Consider the following 21034-nt stretch of genomic DNA (forward strand, 5'->3'; position numbering starts at 1 on the left):
CTGGCCAAAAGTAGGCTACATGAAAAATGCAATACTGTTATAACCATGTGTTAGCATGGGTTTTCAGTGAATTTATGTCAATCACAAAGCTCATCTGCATTTCAAGAAAATTCTCAGCAACAAAATAAAAAATTCTGTAGAATTATGAAATTAAAATTCCCTACATATTATATTGTAACCTATAGCCTACCGTAGGTTATGTGCTTATTGTCGTATGTTTAAATACAACAATGTAATGGAAAATATGGCTATTTGAGGAAGCATCACATTATGATAGGCATCCCAAGAGCCCTTTAAATACACTGTAGCCCATTGTGACACAATGTGACGTTACATAATAAAAAAGAACATGATGTGACATCATGGGAATATTCCATTCACAGAGAGTAAAGGACTGAAAAATCATAATACAACAACAAAAAACATCCTGTGGTTCGATCAGAAGGGAAACCCTTCAGGTAATGTAAAGGAACTTAAAAACAAATCTAACATTGATGTACAATACTGTTGTAATTTGTTATGGCATATTACATAGCCCAATAATAAGAATAATACAGAAGAAAACATTAGGATTGACCATAATATCCTTTTGCACTGTTTAGGCGTGGTTGATTTCCGTCTAATATGATTTATGAATATTAAAGCATGTTTCCGAACAGAGTGTAGTAGCCTGGAGGTGGGCGTGTACGGTCTCGGCAAACCGAAACAGAGGGTGGAGTCGCCAGTCCAGGGTTGTACCAACTTCAATAGCAAATTTGGAGCAGGCAATACACAGCTAAAATTAGACGGTTATTCCTCTGGGAATAAGACCTAACTAAAGTTCCAGCTAAGGTATTCTAAACAAGGAGGACTACCCTGTACGAGCCACAAATGTTGGTATTATAGAGACTAGCACATGCTCCTCAGTGCTCCATTGCCGCCATGCTGTACAACACGTTCTGAAACTCAGGATAAGTGGCAGTTCTGTTCGTAACGCTGGGTTAAAGCTGTACAAACCCATACCACTTGATTCTATTGGATTCTATCCTCTGACCGGTGCTGTTGACAGTCGACTCGAAGGGTGAATAGCCGAGAAAATGTCTTTTTTAACCATACCATCCCAGGAGGGTCTTTTCACCAAGGTGAAGAAAGAGGGGTCATCCGGAGAAGGAGGGTGTTATGACGAAGGCCAGTGTAATTCGGATGAAGAATACGAAGACAGAGAGGAGACAAACGTGCGTCTCATCCCCAGGTGCTCTCCTATCCCAAGGAAACGCGGACGGTCCATCTATGATGAGACCGCAGAGTATCTGAAAATCAAAGATGCAATTCCCAGCAGGAGAGTGTCGTTTGCCGATACAACAGGTAGAGACCTAACCGATGTTAAGGAATTCGTCCAATTTGATTCGGATGATGAGGATGATGCCAGGTGGGAAGAAGAGGAGGCAAAATACCGACCGAAAATCCGTGAACCGACCTACCGCATAAACCCGGAGTGGACCATTCCCACTGCCGCTGCCCTGACGAAAGCAGTGCACATTAATAAAGTAGAGGTGGAGAGTGTGTCACCTATTGAAGACGAGCCCTTGGCATTTATCGTGTTTATCCGAGTGCTTAATATTTCATTTAACAAAACTGTGTGCATTCGATCAACTATGGACAGCTGGAGCACCTACTTTGATTGTCCAGCAGATTATGTCCAGGGCGACGGTGAGACTGATAAATTTTCCTCCAAGCTCTCCTTCTGCCCACCGTATCTTCACCATGGGGCTCGCATTGAGTTTGTTGTCCGTTACGAAACTCCAGATGGCGATTACTGGGCGAACAACTCGCACATGAATTACGCGGTAACTCTTCTCGTGTCCTACGAAGACGATGTAGCACAAGCTAGCCCTTTTGATATGCCAGACCTTACAAGTATCCTGAAAACTGAAAGCAGTTACAGGTAAATTCCCTTGATCATCATCCAAGCATCCTATCAATCTGTTGACGTCAAACAAAATAGACATAGGCCTACTTACTGTAGGCTATGTACAATAGGCCTATAGCCTAAGCCTAAGGAATGCAAACATGGAAAGGAATGGAAGATAATAGCAAGCCTATAATAAGATGATAATACAATCTGCTATTACACTTTCACATGAATCACATTTGATAATAGTTTTGAGGGACTACTGTGGTCGCTACTACAGTGAGGAAAGTTGTCTAAGGGGTTGTGAGGAAGTCAGGGTGAATGGTCTCAGGACCACTTCTTCCAGGAACACTTGTTCTAAGTGCACTGTAAAAATAGAAATACTCAAAACACCATGATTGTGTGATGAAACCATGAAAAGAAGTGCATCTTTCCTGAGAGCTGTTGTTTGGAGGGTGTTTGAATGTAAACCCACCAACGTGTACGTAAAGAGATTCTCCAGTACTTTTGTGTACTTTTTAGCCAGTAGGTCTGAAAGTACTGCTCACGAGCCAAAAGTGGCCCCGAGAATTGCGTACTACGTCACATATGAACAGATATGTGCACCACGTCACTGCTGTCTCGCTCACTCTGCTGTGTATGCATCTTGCTAGCTGTCACTGAAATGGCGAGCGGCTGAAGCTCATTGGCTAGAACTTCAATTGCTAGGGGTCTGGCGCACGTGAGGGAAAATGGCGCAGAACAGCTTCCAGAAAAAACATAGCTTCCAAGCTAATTGAGGTACACAGTGATTCTGCTCAGAGATTGTGCATGTATGAACTACACATTGACACATCCAGCCCAAAGCGGGAGGTTAAAAAAATATTTATTTATCGCCAAAGTTCCGGAGCATGTCTTTAATAATAATTAATTCAACTAATTTCAATGATTTCTTAATTTCATTTTACCAAATAAATCATCCAACTTAATATCTTTCTCAAAATGTAAGTAGATTTATTTATGAGGATAAACGAAGATAGAGAACATTTAGTGATTGAACTAATTAGACGGCTGGTTTTAATCTCCTTGCATTTCCTATCTTGCCAAATCTTGGATTGTGAGTAATGTTTTTTTATTTTTACTTTATGATTATTTTACACAATGTTGTATGCACGTTTGAAGAAAGAAAAGTATACTTATATATTAGTAATAAGCAGCTTTTTTTGTCATGAGGTGTAATGGATCATGATTAAATTATATCAAAACCATCAGGCAAAATGATGATCAATAATGAGACGTCCCATTCCCACATTTCCAACTTTTAATGGTAGAGGCAAATACAGTATCCTGCAATCCTTGCTTTAAAACCTCCAGCTACTGCTGGTGGATTGAGCACTGTGCTCAGCAGTGCCTGCGAAAATGGGATAAACTGGCAAATTATCAGATACATTCATCAGCTAAAATGCTCCCGAAGAAGGTATCTAATTCTGCGCTAGACAGGATGTGAAACATAATAATATTGTTTTGAAGCTTTAGAGAGAGGAAATGGCACCAAAAGAGAAGGGATCTAATTCTGAACTGAACATGATGCCAGATTAAATGTAGGAAGAGATGGCAGTGGCACCCAGTCGGGTAACAGTAATATCTGCCCTGCCTTGTTTGAACAGCTGCTGGACTTCCATAACCCCTCTCATAGAACTGCAGAATTTGAAATACCAACACAGTGTTTTCAACCTTTTCTGGTAGTGCTCCCGGTCCTGGCAAGGTGTTGCACAACACTTGATTAAGTGAAGTTACAACACACCCCATGTCATGTTTCAAAACATCTCAGGATGATGTGTCTCAATACACCTGCAAAGGTAAAGGGATACTTCGGGATTTTGTCAATAAAGCCCTTCATCTACAATACTACAGAGGCAGTTTTGTGAGTCAATGCTAACTAGCATTAGACGCATTGACTGGAAGTCTATGTGCGTACTAGCATGCTAGCAGTTACCATAGACCTCCAGTCATTGCGCTAATGCTAGTTTACAATTGCACTAACGCTGCACGCAGAGACAAAAATGGTATCCACAAACTCATCTGACTGTGGGAAAGTAGATTGCCAGAATCCTGAAGTATCCCTTTAAGGTTTGTCCTCCTTTGAGTGAGTGGCTGCTCAGTTATCACTAGTTTTGGGGTTACAAAGCACCTCATTTTAACAGAGTGGTTGGTTGCAGACAGTGACTTACATTGCAATATAATTGGCCTACCCAACCAGTGCAGTTATGCAAAATCAGATTGGTTTGCATCAGTGGTTTTTGTGGGACAATCTCATAATATTTCAACCAGGTTATATTTTGTGATCCAGTCTCCAGTACATTGAAGGGGGGCGGAGATGGCAGACACATGCACACACACACTCTCAGAATGCCAGCAATCCAGGGGTGTATGAGCTGTGAGGGGGATCGAAATAGCTTGTACAAGGCAGGTGTCACTTTCAGCCCCGCCGTTCTCTGACACTTACCCCTGACCTTTCAATGGAAAACCACAGTTGACATCAACCCAATCCGGTTTCAATGGAATAGGTCATCTCTGAGGCTCTACCTGACTCCTCCCCTTATTGCTCTTTTTGGCCTTATTCCTCCAAAGCAATCTGATCGTCTGCAGGGCTCTCCTTTTCATTGACAGGATCGTTTCATTCACAGTGTAGCCTGATAGATAGGCTAGATGGATAGATAGAAAGTGTCCTTCTCTCATAAATGACCAATTGTCTGATTCACACCTCTATTCTTAAAATGATGGTTGTCGCACTCGTATTTGGCTGTCAATTGTGCATCACAGTGTATGCATCAACTGCCACCATGTGATCAATGGAAAACATCACCCCATCATTAAACCCCAAGGCATAATATAAAAACAGTGTATCTAGATTTCTGTAGTTTTCCACTGCCTCTCAACACTTGGCATCTGTCTGCAATGGCGGTTTGCCATTGAGACGGATGGGAACATAGGCTACTGAGTTATAGTTTGGCATCTCACACTCACAAGCATGGAACACATGATGAAACTTGTGATCCTACGTGTGAGTTGTCAGGGGGTTTGGGGGTCATCTCCCCCTGAAAACCCTTAAAAAGACTGTATTCCTGGGATATAGGACATAGATGGATCCAGTCACCTGGGTCTTCATTACTCCTGTATGCAGCCTTGAGAGGAGAAAAGGTGGGACAAAGAAGTGGGGCAGCGAAAAAGGTGTTTGGTGGGGGGCACGGAAAACCCCCTATTAAAAAATGGGTTCTGTAGTTAACTAAACGGAAACCTTTTGAGTGAAATCTGCCATCCTATGCGGGATGTTAGGGAAGTAAGTAAGTAGCCTTGTCTGAGCAACAGCTATAGGGCAGGATTCTCCTATTTCTGTAGCTTTAGGCAGCTTGATATACAAGTACACCCCCTGGACAGGACTCTAGTCATGAAGAGAATCTCCAAAATAGCTTGCTTTATCAAGGTCATTAGGCCACAGAATCAGTTACCAATACACTTGTGGCTGTTATTTTCCACTGCCTCTGCCAGTTGTTTTGTCACAATTTGTTATATGCGATATCTTATTTCACTACCCCCTGACACTGGAGACCCTTGCTAATATCAGGTTTTCTGCCAATGTCTCTAAATTGATTTTGACTGAATGATGAAGCTAATTTCAGAAGTGACTTTTCGGGGGCCTCCCGAGTAGCACAGTGGTCTAAGGCCCTCCATCGCAGTGCTAGCTGTGCCACTACAGATTCTGGGTAAGAGTCCAGGCTCTGTCGCATCCGGCCGTGACCGGGAAACCCATGGGACGGCGCACAATTGGCCGAGTGTCGTCCGGGTTAAGGGTAGGGTTTGTCCGGCAGGGATGTCCTTGTCCCATCGCGCACTAGCGACTCCTGTGGTGGGCCGGGCACAGTGCACGCTAACACAGTTGCACGGTGTACAGTGTTTCCTCCGACACATTGGTGCTGCTGGCTTCCCGGGTTAAGTGGGCATTGTGTCAAGAAGCTGCGTGGCTTGGTTGGGTTGTGTTTCGGAGGACGCACGGCTCTCGACCTTCGCCTCTCCCGAGTCCGTACGGCAGTTGCAGCGATGAGACGAGATTGTAACTACCAATTGGATACCACAAAACTGGGGAGAAAAAGGGGTAGCAGGTTAGGAGAATTTACGTGGCAGGTTTGGAGAATTAGGTTAAGATTAAGAAAATAGTTAGGGTTAACTAAAATGTGAAAATTCTCCCAGATGCGACTCGAACAAGCAACTTTTGACGTCATTTTGACATGAACTGCATCCCTTCTAGCCGCGATCCTCTAACTCATGGCAAACTCATTCCACAGAGGGCCAAGTGTCTGTGAGTTTTCGCTTCATCTTTGTACTTGATTGATCAATTAAAGTCCCTAATTAGTAAGGAACTCCCCTCACCTGGTTGTCTAGGTCTTAATTAACAACCCAAACTCTTCAGAGAAATGACAAGTGAATGGTAGGTAAAGGGAAAACGCGAAGATCAGGAGGAAGGCGTATCAACCCGCATTTCCAAGAGTGATCATGAGGTATATGTCTTGTGCTATAGTATAAGATTATCTTGGCTTCCATCTTGTAGGCTATTACTCAACAAGTAGTAACCAACACTCCACTCCACTAATGTGTGAGATGTGAGAGTAAGGCTCTGTGAGAACCATGCTTTCTGTAGGCCTACAGTGCATTCGGAAAATATTAAAACATTTTTCCACATTTTGTTACGTTAAAGCCTTATTCTTAAATTGATTCAATTGTTTTTTCCCTCATCAATCTACATACAATACCCGATGATTACAAAGCAAAAACATTTTTTTAGACATTTTTACAAATGCATAAATAATTAAAAATTCACATTTACGTAAGTATTCAGACCCTTTACTCAGTACTTTGTTGAAGCACCATTGGCAGTGATTATAGCCTTGAATCTTCTTGGGTATGACGCTACAAGCTTGGCACACATGTATTGTGGGAGTTTCTCCCATTCTTCTCTGCAGATCCTCTCAAGCTCTGTCAGGTTGGATGGGGAGCGTCGCTGTACAGCTATTTTCAGGTCTCTCCAGAGATGTGCGATCGGGTTCAAGTCCAGGCTCTGGCTGGGCCACTCAAGGACATTCAGGGACTTGTCCCAAAGCCACCCCTGCATTGTCCTGTTGGAAGATGTTCATCTTTCCTTCAATCCTGACTAGTCTCCCAGTCCTTGCCACTGAAAAACACCCCCACGGAATGATGCTGCCACCACCATGCTTCACCGTAGGGATGGTGCCAGGTTTCCTCCAGACGTGACACTTGGCCTTCAGGCCAAAGAGTTCAATCTTGGTTTCATCAGACCAGAGAATCTTGTTTCTCATGGTCTGAGAGTAAATTTTGGCAAACTCCAAGTTTGTCATATGGCTGTCATATGCCTTTTACTGAGGAGTGTCTTCCGTCTGGCCACTCCACCGTAAAGTTCTGATTGTTGGGAGTGCTGCAGAGATGATTGTCCTTCTAGAATGTTCTCCCATCTCCACAGAAGAATGCTGGAAACCTGTCAGAGTGACCATCGGGTTCTTGGTCACCTCCCTGACCAAGGCCCTTCTTCCAAGCTTCTTCCATTTAAGAATTATGAAGGCCACTGTGTTCTTGGGGACCTTCAATGCTGCAGACATTTTATGGTAGCCTGCCCAGATCTGTGACTTGATACAATCCTTTCTCGGAGCTCTACGGACAATTCCGACCTCATGGCTTGGTTTCTGCTCTGACATGCACTGTCAACTGTGGGACCTTATATAGACAGGTGTGTGCCTTTCCAAATAATGTCCAATCAATCTACAGGTGGACTCCAATCAAGTTGTAGAAAAATCTCAAGGATGATCAATGGAAACAGGGTGCACCTGAGGGTCTGAATACTTATGTAAATAAGGTATTCTGGTTTTTATTGTTGACACATTTGCAAAAAGTTCAAAAAAACAGTTTTAACTTTGTCATTATGGGGCATTGTGTGTAGATTGATGAGGAAAAATAAGTCTGTAACGTATCAAAATATTGATTAAGGGAAGGGGTCTGAACACTTTCCGAATGCACTGTATGTCCCGTGTTCTGAAAAACATTAACATAAGATCATGCTGATCAAATGTATATTTACATTTATCTTTACAATAGGATCATGAGCGTCTTCATTGCAGTGCCATTGGTTAACAGTCATGTTATGTCTTTGCTTTCAGTATGGAGGATTCTGACTACTTTGCACAGTTCCCAGAGAAGGGTGAAGGTAAAGCAGGAGTGTTGCATGTGACTATCACACAGAGTTATTACAAAGTTGTAAAAGGATGAAACAAAAGAGAGAGAGTAAGGAGACATTTTTCTATCCTTATTTTGACTCTCGCTATATTCACTGTTTCAATCATACTGTTTCCTCTCAGGCCAGTCCAATGCATACAATGTACGTACAGAGTTTTACATGAAAGTGTACATTTAGAATAATGGGTAGTGTGATTAACTGTTGACCTTTGTTTTTGAAGATGAACCGGTGACTAAGCCAGTGCCAGACATGTTGAAGCCCAGTCCTCAGTGTCCAGTCATTCTTCAACCAGAGCTTGACATAGAGGTAACGGTGGAATAACTCATCAGTATTTCTTACCAGTTATCTTTGAACTTGTATTCATATATTTATACTACATTCTCTATGTTGTACATTTAATCTTGGTACATTTAGGGATGACACTCTCGGGTTGTGAAAGTGTAGAGGAGCACTTTGTGTACAGTTAAAGGAATTCAGTTTTCTTGAACTGTTCAGTCAATTCAGCACCTGGAAAAGTTCCATTGGATATGCACATCTTAGGCCTCATACGTGTTTGGAACAGTTTGTCATCGTCAGGACGAGGATTTAATGGGGCACACACCATCAGAGGCATTGTTGTGATAACATGTTAGTACAATGTTGATGCTAGTATAATAACAGGGTTACCGTACAGTTACAGCAACTTAATATGAAGTGTAAACCGGTAGATACAGTATAACAGAACTGCAGAAATTATTTGTAAGAATGGTCGTAAATATTTTCATCAGCTAATTGAATAGAATGGCAATATGGATATGAATGAATGTGGCACATAGCTAGCAGAGCCATAGATGTATGAATCTGTAGTTAATGCCTTCCCCTCAGCAGATCGGCTGAAATCATAAACTTCACTGTAATTTCTATGCATTCAATCTCATGCATGTTTAGCTATCTCCTTATTGAATCCCAGAGTGTGTTGGTTAGTGTTACAGTTTAAAGTTTCAGGTTAAATAACTAGACTATGTTATTTTATTCAATTATGGCTGAATCCTAACTTGAGAACTGTACTTCCAGTTAAAACTTTCACATAAATCTCCTATTGACATCAATGCATGATTTTCAGCGAAACTGCAAATTCATTAGATCTTAGGTTTCAGCCCATATTAGATTTTTCGTTCATTAGGGCATAAAATAATTATATTAGAATTGTTCTTAATTTGACATGCGACAACAAGTAGTGGCAAATATGTTCTGTTCCTAAATATGGGTGAATTGACTAATAAAGTGCAATAATTTTCAAACTAATATTTTTTTTCTCCAATGACAATTCATTTCACAGCTCATTGAAGCTTCAGCCACAATTTAGGTAATGTGCACGCTTGATGGCCACAAACTGCATGAGCTGTTTTTACTACTTGTAATCATTTGTCTTTCAGTTCTTATTAGGGTTGAATAGTGGTAACCCAGTTACCAATATTTACTGGAATTTACCACTCAAAACCACCACTCCCTTTTCCCAGGATAAATAACTGGGATAAATAACTGTGAGAAACTGGTAAATTATAATCAAATCCAATCAAATTGTATTTGTCACATGCGCCGAATACAACAGGTGTAGATCTTACAGTGAAATGCTTACTTACAAGCCCTTAACCAACAATGCAGTCTGGGTAGCCATTTGATTAGCTGTTCAGGAGTCTTAAGGCTTGGGGGTAGTGCTTGCCAAGCTGTAGCAGAGAGAACCGTCTATGTGTAGGCTGGCTGGAGTCTCTGACATTTTTTAGGGCCTTCCTCTGACACTGCCTGGTATAGAGGTCCTGGATGGTAGGAAGCCTGGCCCCGGTGATGTACTGGGCTGTTCGCACTACCCTCTGTAGTGCCTTGCGGTTGGAGGCCGAGCAGTTGCCATACCAGGCAGTGATGCAACCCGTCCGGATGCTCTCGATGGTGCAGCTGTAAAACCTTTTGAGGATCTTAGGACACATGCCAAATCTTTTCAGTCTCCTGTGTGGGAATAGGTTTTGTCATGCCCTCTTCACAACTTTCTTGGTGTGCTTGGACCATGTTAGTTTGTTGTTGATGTAGACTCCAAGGAACTTGAAGCTCTCAACCTGTTCCACTACAGCCCCATCGATGTGAATGGGGGCGTGTTCGGGCCTCCTTTTCCAGTAGTCCACAATCATCTCCTTTGTCTTAATCACATTGAGGGAGAGGTTGTTGTCCTTGCAACACACGGTCAGGTCTCTCACCTCCTCCCTATCATTGTCAGTGATCAGGCCTACCACTGTTATGTCATCAGCAAACTTGATGATGGTGTTGGAGTCGTGCCTGGCCGTGCAGTCATGAGTGAACAGAGAGTACAGGAGGGGACTGAGCACGCACCCCTGAGGGTCCCCCGTGTTGAGGATCAGCGTGGCGGATGTGTTGTTACCTACCCTTACCGCCTGGGGGCGGCCCGTCAGGAAGTCCAGGATCCAGTTGCAGAGGGAGGTGTTTAGTCCTTAGCTTAGTGATGAGCTTTGAGGGCACTATGGTGTTGAATGCTGAGCTGTAGTCAATGAATAGCATTCTCACATAGGTGTTCCTTTTGTCCAGGTGGGAATGGGCAGTGTGGAGTGCAATAGAGGTTGCATCATCTGTGGATCTGTTGGTGCGGTATGCAAATTGGAGTGGGTCTAGGGTTTCTGGAATAATGGCGTTGATGTGAGCCATGACCAGTCTTTCAAAGCGTTTCATGGCTACAGATGTGCTACTGGTCAGTAGTCATTTAGGCAGGTTACCTTAGTGTTCTTGGGCACAGGGACTATGGTGGTCTGCTTGAAACATGTTGGTATTACAGACAAATTATAAGAATGTATTTATAGCAACAGCATGGCGTGAAATGGAACTGTTAAATGATATGCAATGCCTAAATCTGGCTACGGCCTCTGCATGATGAATCAACGCTCAGGGTCAACTCATCTTGGTAACTTTATTTATTGTGATAGGTAGGCCTACATTTGCTGCAGTATAGCCTATTTTACACTAATATAAAGACAGAATCCGTGTCTAATTTACCCATCTACATCTGGCATTGTTTTTTAATTGTAAAGATGATTATGTTTTTAATTGCAGCTCCAGAATTTAAAACAGCCTTTCACTTGAATATTGTTGCTTTAAATCAGTGCACGAGGGAGCAGTCTCTCTCAGTCTTTCTCGCTCTCCATCAACTCCATTCATATTGCATCCAAATAGATAATTATGTTCTATATTGATATATACCCTATATATAGATTTCCTAGCCTACCTCTTTTAGGTAACACATTCAATGCAGTATTTGCATTATATTTAGCTAAATAATGATGGGTTATTCATGAGAAGCGTCTAACTTATAGCCTCTGTCTCTGCGCAATATGCAAGCACCTGTGCCTCGCTGGCCTTTCCTTAAAAAACACTCCTTAGCTCTTGGAGTCCAATGCAGGAAAAGCTAGACTAGAATAGCTTGTTGGACATACAGTGGCACGAAACAGTATGTGAACCCTTTGGAATTATCTGGATTGCTGCATAAATTGGTCATAAAATTAGATCGGATCTTCATCTAACTCACAACAACAGACAAACACAGTCTGCTTAAACTAATAACACACAAATTATTGTATTTTTCTTGTCTATATTGAATACATAGTTTAAACATTCACAGTGTAGGTTGGAAAAAGTATGTAAACCCCAAGGCTAATGACTTCTCCAAAAGCTAATTGGAGTCAGGAGTCAGCCAACCTGGAGTACAATCATTGAGACGAGATTGGAGATGTTGGTTAGAGGTGCCCTGCCCGATAAAAAACACTCACAAAAATTGAGTTTGCTATTCACAAGAAGCATTGCCTGATGTGAACCATGCCTCAACAAAAGAGATCTCAGAAGACCCAATATTAAAAATGGTTGACTTTCATAAAGCTGGAAAGGGTTACCAAAGTATCTCTAAAAGCCTTGATGTTCATCAGTCCACGGTAAGACAAATTGTCTATAAATGGAGAAAGTTCAGCACTGTTGCTACTCTCCCTAGGAGTGGCCGTCCTGCAAAGATGACTGCAAGAGCACAGTGCAGAATGCTCAATGAAGTTAAGAAGAATCCTAGTGTCAGCTAAAGACTTACAGAAATCTCTGGAACATGCTAACATCTCTGTTGACGAGTCTACGATTCGTAAAACACTAAACAAGAATGGTGCTCATGGGAGGACACCACGGAAGAAGCCACTGCTGTCCAAAACAACCATTGCTGCACATCTGAAGTTCGCAAAAGAGCATCTGGATGTTCCACAGCGCTACTGGCAAAATATTCTGTGGACAGAAGAAACTACAGCTGAGTTGTTTGGAAGGAACACACAACACTATGTGTGGAGAAAAAACGCACAGCACACCAACATCAAAACCTCATCCCAACTGTAAAGTATGGTGGAGGGAGCATCATGGTTTGGGGCTGCTTTGCTGCCGCAGGGCCTGGACAGCATGCTATCATCCTTGGAAAAATTAATTCCCAAGTTTATCAAGACATTTTGCAGGAGAATGCAAGGATTTCTGTCCACTAATTGGAGCTCAACAGAAGTTGGGTGATGCAACAGGACAACAACCCAAAACACAGAAGTAAATCAACAGCAGAATAGCTTCAACAGAAGAAAATACGCCTTCTGGAGTGGCCCAGTCAGAGTCCTGACCTCAACCAGATTGAGATACCGTGGCATGACCCCAAGAGAGCGGTTGACACCAGACATCCCAAGAATATTGCTGAACTGAAATAGTTTTGTAAAGAGGAATGTTCCAAAATTCCTCCTGACCGTTGTGCAGGTCTGATCTGCAACTACAGAAAACGTTTGGTTGAGGTTATTGTTGCCAAAGTAGGGTCAACCAGTTATTAAAACCAAGGGTTCACATACTTTCCCCACCCTGCACTGTGAATGTTTACACGGTGTGTTCAATAAAGACATGGAAATTTATAATTGTTTGTGTGTTATTAAGCAGACTGTGTTTGTCTATTGTTGTGACTTAGATGAAGATCAAATGTTATGACCAATTCATGCAGAAGTCCAGGTAATTCCAAAGGGTTCACATACTGTTTCTTGCCACTACATTTGTTTTTGCATTTCTTATACCAATAGACTATTCCAAGAGAAACGCAAGCTCTTTTTTGCTGAACGTTAAATACAGCAGCCAATAGAACGGGTAGTTTGAAAGAAAAGCGAATGTGTGATGGCGGAAGGCTATGTCAATTATTTATTCAGACCCATAACCATTCAATCTTCGTGAAGAGAAGTGAAAGCCTTCTGCGTCTAATTCTAGTCCTATATTTTTCAAGGATGTCATTAGAATGATGAAAATAAGGAAAACGAAATGTATTAAATTTAACTGTTGAAAGCGAGGAAAGAATGAAGCAACAATAGAGAGAAAAAGGAGGTAGGCTAATAACATTAGGGAGAATGCTATGAAAGGTATATATGTCAGCTTACTAATTATACAAATATTATATTTCTAAATGAAAATCAAATTCGCTATTCTATACTTGTAACTTTGTAGGCCGAATATGCTCCACCAGAATCACATGTTGTCTTCTGCTTTATCATGGTTTGAACGATGTTTTTTATTTTTTATTTTACCTTTATTTTACTAGGCAATTCAGTTAAGAACAAATTCTTATTTTCAATGACGGCCTAGGAACAGTGGGTTAACTGCCTGCTCAAGGGCAGAACGACAGATTTTGTACCTTGTCAGCTCGGTTACTAGTCCAATGCTCTAACCACTAGGCTACCCTGCCGCCCCGATGTGCGTTAGTCCAGTCCATATAATACAGTATAATACAGTACAGTAATGCAGTTCACACTCAAAAAGACTAGCCTACTGGAGCTAGTTTAATTTATTTACCCAAGAGCGCATATAGCTAGCTACATCTATGGGCTTTTATGTTTTTCTGTCGCAGGTAATGTGCAGTAGCCAATATCATATATGTATTGGATAATGGCACAATCATTTGGGATATTTTGGGCTCGGGCTCATTAAATGTCGTTAATGTCGGACTCATTAAATGTCGTTAATATATGGCTCATCAGGGTCAGGTAGCATCAGGTTTTACATTTCAAAGCTGATGAAAGCTCTAATCAAATCCAGACATATTTACAGTTGAAGTCGGAAGTTGACATACACCTTAGCCAAATACATTCAAACTCAGTTTTTCACAATTCCTGACATTTAACCCAAGTAAAAATTCCCCCTCTTAGGTCAGTTAGGAGCACCACTTTATTTTAAGAATGTGAAATGTCAGAATAATAGTCGAGAGAATGATTTATTTCAGCTTTTATTTCTTTCATCACATTCCCAGTGGGTCATAAGTTTACATACACTCAATTCGTTTTTGGTAGCATTGCCTTTAAATTGTTTAACTTGGGTCAAACATTTGGGTAGCCTTCCACAAGCTTCCCACAATAAGTTGGGTGAATTTTGGCCCATTCCTCCTGACAGAGCTGGTGTAACTGAGTCAGGTTTGTAGGCTTCCTTGCTCGCACATGCTTTTTCAGTTCTGCCCACACATTTTCTATATGATTGAGAGGTCAGGGCTTTGTGATGGCCACTCCAATACCTTGACTTTGTTGTCCTTAAGCCATTTTGCCACAACTTTGGAAGTATGATTGGGGTCATTGTCCATTTGGAAGACCCATTTGCGACCAAGCTTTAACCTACTGACTGATGTCTTTTGATGTTGCTTCAATATATCCACATAATTTATGAGGCCATATATTTTGTGAAGTGCACCAGTCCCTCCCGCAGCAAAGCACCACCACAAAATGATGCTGCCACCCCCGTGCTTCATGGTTGGGATAGTGTTCTTCGACTTGCAAGCCTCACCCTTTTTCCTACAAACATAACAATGGTCATTATGGCCAAACAGTTCCATTTTTGTTTCATCAGACCAGAGGACATTTCTCCAAAAGTACGATTTTTGTCCCCATGTGCAGTTGCAAACTGTAGTCTGGCTTTTTCTATGGCTGTTTTGGAGCAGTGGCTTCTTCCTTGCTGAGCGGCCTTTCAGGTTATGTCGATATAGGACTCGTTTTACTGTGGATATAGATACTTTTGTACCTGTTTCCTCCAGCATCTTCACAAGGTCCTTTGCTGTTGTTCTGGGATTGATTTGCACTTTTCGCACCAAAGTATGTTCATCTCTAGGAGACAGGACCCGTCTCCTTCCTGAGCGGTATGACAGCTGCATGGTCCCATGGTGTTTATACTTGTGTACTATTGTTTGTACATATGAATGTGGTACCTTCAGGTGTTTGGAAATTGCTCCCAAGGATGAACCAGACTTGTGGAGGTCTACAAATGTTTTTTTGAGGTCTTGGCTGATTTCTTTTGATTTTCCCATGATGTCAAGCAAAGAGGCACTGAGTTTGAAGGTAGGCCTTGAAATACATCCACAGGTACACCTCCAATTGACTCAAGTGATGTCAATTTGCCTATCAGTAGCTTCAAACGCCATGACATCATTTTCTGGAATTGTCCAAGCTGTTTAAAGGCACAGTCAACTTAGTGTATGTAAACTTCTGACCCACTGGAATTGTGATACAGTGAATTATAAGTGAAATAATCTCTCTGTAAACAATTGTTGGAAAAATGACTTGTGTCATGCACAAAGTAGATGTCCTAACCGACTTGCCAAAACTATAGTTTGTTAACAAGAAATGTGTGGAGTGGTTGAAAAACTAGTTTTAATGACTCCAATGTAAATGTATTTAAACTTCCGACTTCAACTATATATGCTTTATAATGCTTTTAATGACACTTCCAGATTTGGTGGGAAATACCAGGTTACCTGGGAGAAAAGTGATTTATTCTCGGGATGGAACATTTGTAAAATACCGGGACATTTTTCAACCCTAGTTCTTATTCACCATGTGTGCATGATTTTGCATCAGAGTTTGAGTGTTTCATCATTTGCCACCTATTTCTTAATAACACAAATGGCTCAGTCATGACAGACGATCTTTCTGTAACAGTAGCCATTCTATTGTAGTATATCAGTAGCCTACCAGTGGAGGCTGCTGAGTGGATGACAGCTGATAATAATGGCTGGAATGGTATTGATGGAATGGTATCAACAAACACATTGTTTTTATGTGTTTGATATCATTCCATTCACTCCATTCCAGCCAAAAGACTCTGTTCCAATGTCCGACCTCCCCTCAGCAGCCTCCACCGTAGCCTACATACAATATATTTACTGATATTCTTCTAAAGAATATAAATCTAAGGGTATCATGCCTTAGAAATTTGAATTAGCAAATGATCCATTGTCTTGGTATGGATGTTTCAACAAGTGTCATGTAAGTGTTTACTCAATCTAAAACATATGACGTCCATATGGTTTTATCTATACAGCCTGTATATGTGTGTGCGTGTTTCTTTAGAAGCCATATATGTAATGTTTCATCCTTATCATCCACTGTCCTTCTAATGAACAATTGCCATATTTTAATGTCTATAAGATCATTAGTAGTTTTTTGGGGGGAGAGAGTTGCACAGTCTTCCATTGAGGGTAAGTGTAATTGTTAATTTGGTACCATTTATTTTGGATGAACAGATAAACACAATTATTTTGGATTTAAGATTGATAGATAATTATTGGTTGTTGGTTGCTGTCAGTGTATTTTGTCTCCTACATAAATGCATGGGTCATGTAAACATACATTTGTCCTTTTATGATATGTCCTCCACAATGTTTTATAACATCAGCATGGATTCCAAACGTTCAGTATGCATTGAGTTGCTTTTCCTCTGTGGTGATATTAGTGTTCAACACAATTTGTGACTCGTCCCTGTGCCTCAAAGCTAGCCTGGTACCAGATCTACAGTATTTGTGCTGTATAGCTAACTCTTAGATTCTTTGTCATGTCAAACAATGACCTTAGCAGTTGGCTGTACAGAACAAACAGATCTGCAACCATTCTACCCAAAAGCTCCCATGGTGGTCACTGTTATTTCTTTATTTTTGTGTTATTCCTACAGACTGCCGATGACATACCCAGTTCTCCTCTCCCAGCCAACCTAGACCTTCCATTAGCAGATGGAACACTGTCCAGTGCCACTGTATCCCTGGGTAAACAATCACCTCATGTGTTTTCCACATCCACAACACAAGCCAATGAAGTACTATCCAAACCTGTAGCATCTGAAGCCAACCAACTGACAACTGAACCAGAGCCTTCACAGGAACTGGACTGTGAATTACTAAAACTGGATTGTGAAATACCCAAACTGGACTCTGAATTAGAAGAACATGTTCCACCACCACTCCACATCAGCATTGCTGAAGCATCAGATGGCAAGAAGGAGGAAAAGGGAGGAACCTTCCAGGTGGAGCCCAAAGATAGTAGTCACCCCACACCTATGCATGTTCCTTCACCTCTCCCCAGCAATATGGATGAAGTCTTAGATGGTGAGAAAGAGAAGGAGGAGGATAGTAATCCCTCTACACACCTGCACATTCTAACACCACCTCATGTCAGCATTGCTGAAGCATCAGATGACAAGAATGAGGAAATGGGAGGAGGAACATCCCAGGAAGAGCCCAAAGATAGTAGTTCTTCCACACCTCGGAGCTCGTCTCCAACACCTCTCCACAGCAGCATGACTGAAGCCTCAGATGTTGATGAGGAGGAAAAAGAGGAGGAGGAGGGAGGAGCCTTCACTCTGGAACACACAGAACCACACTCCGAACTTGACCCACCTCACACGGAGATCCAAGCCAACATGCCTTCTTCACTGGAAGATGTTTTATATCAGAGTGTGCTTTCTGCAACACCAAATGTAGTGGTGGGGAAGTTGGTGGAGGAGGAGGAGGATGTTGAGGAGGTGGAGATCGAGGTGCCGGAGCATGGGTCAAAGGTGGAGGAGGATCCAAGGCAGGAAGCAGAGAAAGATGCAGAGGAGGAAAATGAGAAGTCCTTCAGAATTCAGGAGACAAGCACCAGCTCCTCAAGTCGCCTAGAACATCCCTCAGATTCCACCCACTGTAAGCTCAGCAGAGCTGAAGAGGGTAGCAAATCCCAGATAAAGGTTTTCTCTGAGGCCTCCCCATCTCTCCCTGAAGAGTCTGATGATAAGCAGCTGACATCAATGGATGACGGCATGGCCAGAGAAGATGGAGTCCTGATGCTAGAGGCTGTTGGGCCCAAGCTAGAGAGCTTCCAGGCAGGTGGCGAAGTAGGTGTAGTTGTAGATGCAGTAGCCATCTGTCCGTGGCACCCTCCCATGGTGACCGTGACACACCTTGGGCCCACAGGAGAGGACAGAATGACCCAGAGTCTGGCCAGCCACACTGCTGAGCTGCCCATTGACATCTCACAGACATCCCACCCTGTGTCTCACCAGCGCTTCAAGCGAGGGGTGGCAGCCGGCCTGAGCGAGCTGGCAGCTGTGCTCTCTGAGGACTCAGGCAACTTTAAGCAGCAGGATGACATCACTGCTAGGGAACACACCACTCCTGGGTTGGAGAGCCAGACACCTCTGGGAGTTCAGCGCAAAACCTTATCTTTTGCAGTCACAGAGAACATCTCAGAGTCATCCATGACCATGACCCAAGATGGTACTAGCAGTTCAAATGAGGAAGACGCTACTTCGGCTGACGAAGAGGAGGAGACTTTCCAGGTTTCCTCAGAAACAGGTCTACCAAGCAGATCATCAGAGGCTCAGATCACCAAGCCCCTAAGCCCCCAGGCTGAACCGACCCTGGACAGGACACTGATCCCATCCATCATATTCCTGAGTGTGGCCATCGGTCTCGTCGTCGGGCTTCATGAACCCAGCACCTTCCTCTTCATGGGACTATTCCTTGTCTCCCTCTGTTTCTGAGGTGTTTTGAGGGGTTCCTCCTTTTAAATCGTGTGAAGTGACTTAACCCCTTTTTAAGTGCCTTTTCATGTTACCAAACAATGTTGTATTATGTGCACAATTGGTTCCTGGTGTTTTATTTTAAATGTGTGCCTGTGGAAGTGTGTATATTTTTGTTTGTTTTCACAAAAGAGAAGGGATCTTGTTCGTTAAAAGTAGCGAGAAGTTAATTGGATTTCCAGTGTTCCATGCCAAGAGTTAGTCAAAAAACTGTTTGAGTTCGTTAAAACATAGCCATGCAAAACTAAGGCCTAATTTTGTTCTTAAAGGGTTTGAGTATGATTTTGTGTATAAAACATGGAAATCCAAAGAATTGTTGAGAAGTGTGACTGTCGGCTGTTTGGAATCGGAATGTATGTTCTAGATTGGGCTGGGAGACTGAAACTGGTGAAGCAGTAGATTGTAAGGTAAACACAGGTTCCTTGGGTAAGGACAGTAGCTACAAGATAAAGTATGTTTATATGACTGCCTAATGCAAAATGTTGTCATTTGTGCTCTGAGAATTGCCAGTCCTCACATTTTAGAATAGTGGTGTGCTGTGGTAATCCTTTTACAGTAGTCTACTGTTGCTGCTATCAGATGGTAGTTCATGCAAGTTAAAGCCTACACAGTTTCACAATTTATCTAGCCACAAATCTAGATAGACAGAAATTAGACTGACTGAGTTTTAACAACTCTTCACTGTGATGATACCTGAAAGGATGTTTGAAGTGATTTATGTGTTTGCGGTGTGTGTATGTCTGGGTATGGTGCATTATGGTTCCCATAAAATCAGATGAATAAACTATGTGCTGGTCTTTATTTCTATCTTATCTCTTTCTTTTCTTCTTTCTTTCTTTCGCTCTGTTCTAATTAATATGATTCTAAATACTGACACACAAAATCACACCTGTACTCATTTTGAGGTAAGCCATTTTCATCCACAGTCACAAGACAAATTACTAACTGATAAAAATCTACCACACATAAAGTTGTGACAAACGTTAAATACACTTTTTGATATAGTTTAAGACTATAGTTTAACAATAGTATGTTTTATCAGCCTCTAGCTCAGGGATCATGATCTAGATTCAGCCGTGGGCTGATTTTTCTTGAACGGATGGTCAGGGGGCCGGAACATAATTACAAATCATTTGTAGACTGCAAATTGACTGCAATTTTTTAAAATTGTAATTTTACCTTTATTTAACCAGGCAAGTCAGTTAAGAACAAATTCTTATTTTCAATGACGGCCTAGGAACAGTGGGTTAACTGCCTGTTCAGGGGCAGAACGGCAGACCTTGTCAGCTCGGGGGTTTGAACTTGCAACCTTCCGGTTCCTAGTCCAACTCTCTAACCACTAGGCCACCCTGCCGCCCCTTATTGAAGCCCAAATAGATAGACAATTTGACTAATTCATAATCATTTAGGAAATCCAAGTGATTTTAATTAAGGAAAACTGTTCCCAAGTATTTCCACGCATGTGATCATATACAAATGTAAGCAAGGTTTGAAATGATTATGTCTTGTGTCCAACAATGAAAATTCACAAGAAAAATATATTAATATAATGTTTTGCTCAGAATAATTGGGGAACAAAATAAAATCACCAGCGGGCAAAATTCAGTTGGGGTACCCTGCTCTAGCTGATTGGCCAGCTAGAACAGAGGGTAATCACAAAGTGTCTCAGGCCGGGATCAAATGGAAATATCCCTAGGCAACATGAGCTCCTGATATTACTGAAAAGGTCATGCATTGCAGTGAAGTCACGGTGTCATGCTACAGAGGCCAGAGCCGCCATTATAAACTGAGATCAGTCTTTAAAGGTCGATAATTTGCCAGGGTAGCCCCCCAGCGAATGTTGTTGACTACACAGACAAAAGTGATGGCAGTCTTGTCCCTTTTTGGCTTGTTAACATACAGTATTTTTGTATAGCTATAAAATATCTAACCTTTAAGATATTTTACTCTTATAGAGGTGTTTTATAATCACT

The 21034-nt window shown here is 41.9% G+C and overlaps 1 protein-coding gene across 2 annotated transcripts; it reads left to right on the forward strand.

Moving 5' to 3' along the window:
* The first annotated feature begins 736 nt into the window (after positions 1–736).
* On the forward strand, positions 737–19862 carry si:ch211-167b20.8 (uncharacterized). 2 transcript variants are annotated; one of them, XM_029664881.1, is made up of 4 exons: positions 737–1924; positions 8095–8141; positions 8392–8477; positions 17178–19862. In XM_029664881.1, the coding sequence occupies exons 1-4, from the start codon at positions 1077–1079 to the stop codon at positions 19020–19022; spliced, it is 2826 nt and encodes a 941-aa protein (XP_029520741.1). In that variant the 5' UTR covers positions 737–1076; the 3' UTR covers positions 19023–19862. The 2 variants fall into 2 exon arrangements, with proteins under 2 accessions (XP_029520741.1, XP_029520742.1); XM_029664882.2 differs by lacking the exon at positions 737–1924 and adding an exon at positions 2513–2671.
* The last annotated feature ends 1172 nt before the right edge of the window (positions 19863–21034 follow it).

Source organism: Oncorhynchus nerka, linkage group LG7 (genome assembly GCF_034236695.1).
Source record: "Oncorhynchus nerka isolate Pitt River linkage group LG7, Oner_Uvic_2.0, whole genome shotgun sequence".
In the NCBI taxonomy this organism is placed as follows: domain Eukaryota; kingdom Metazoa; phylum Chordata; class Actinopteri; order Salmoniformes; family Salmonidae; genus Oncorhynchus; species Oncorhynchus nerka.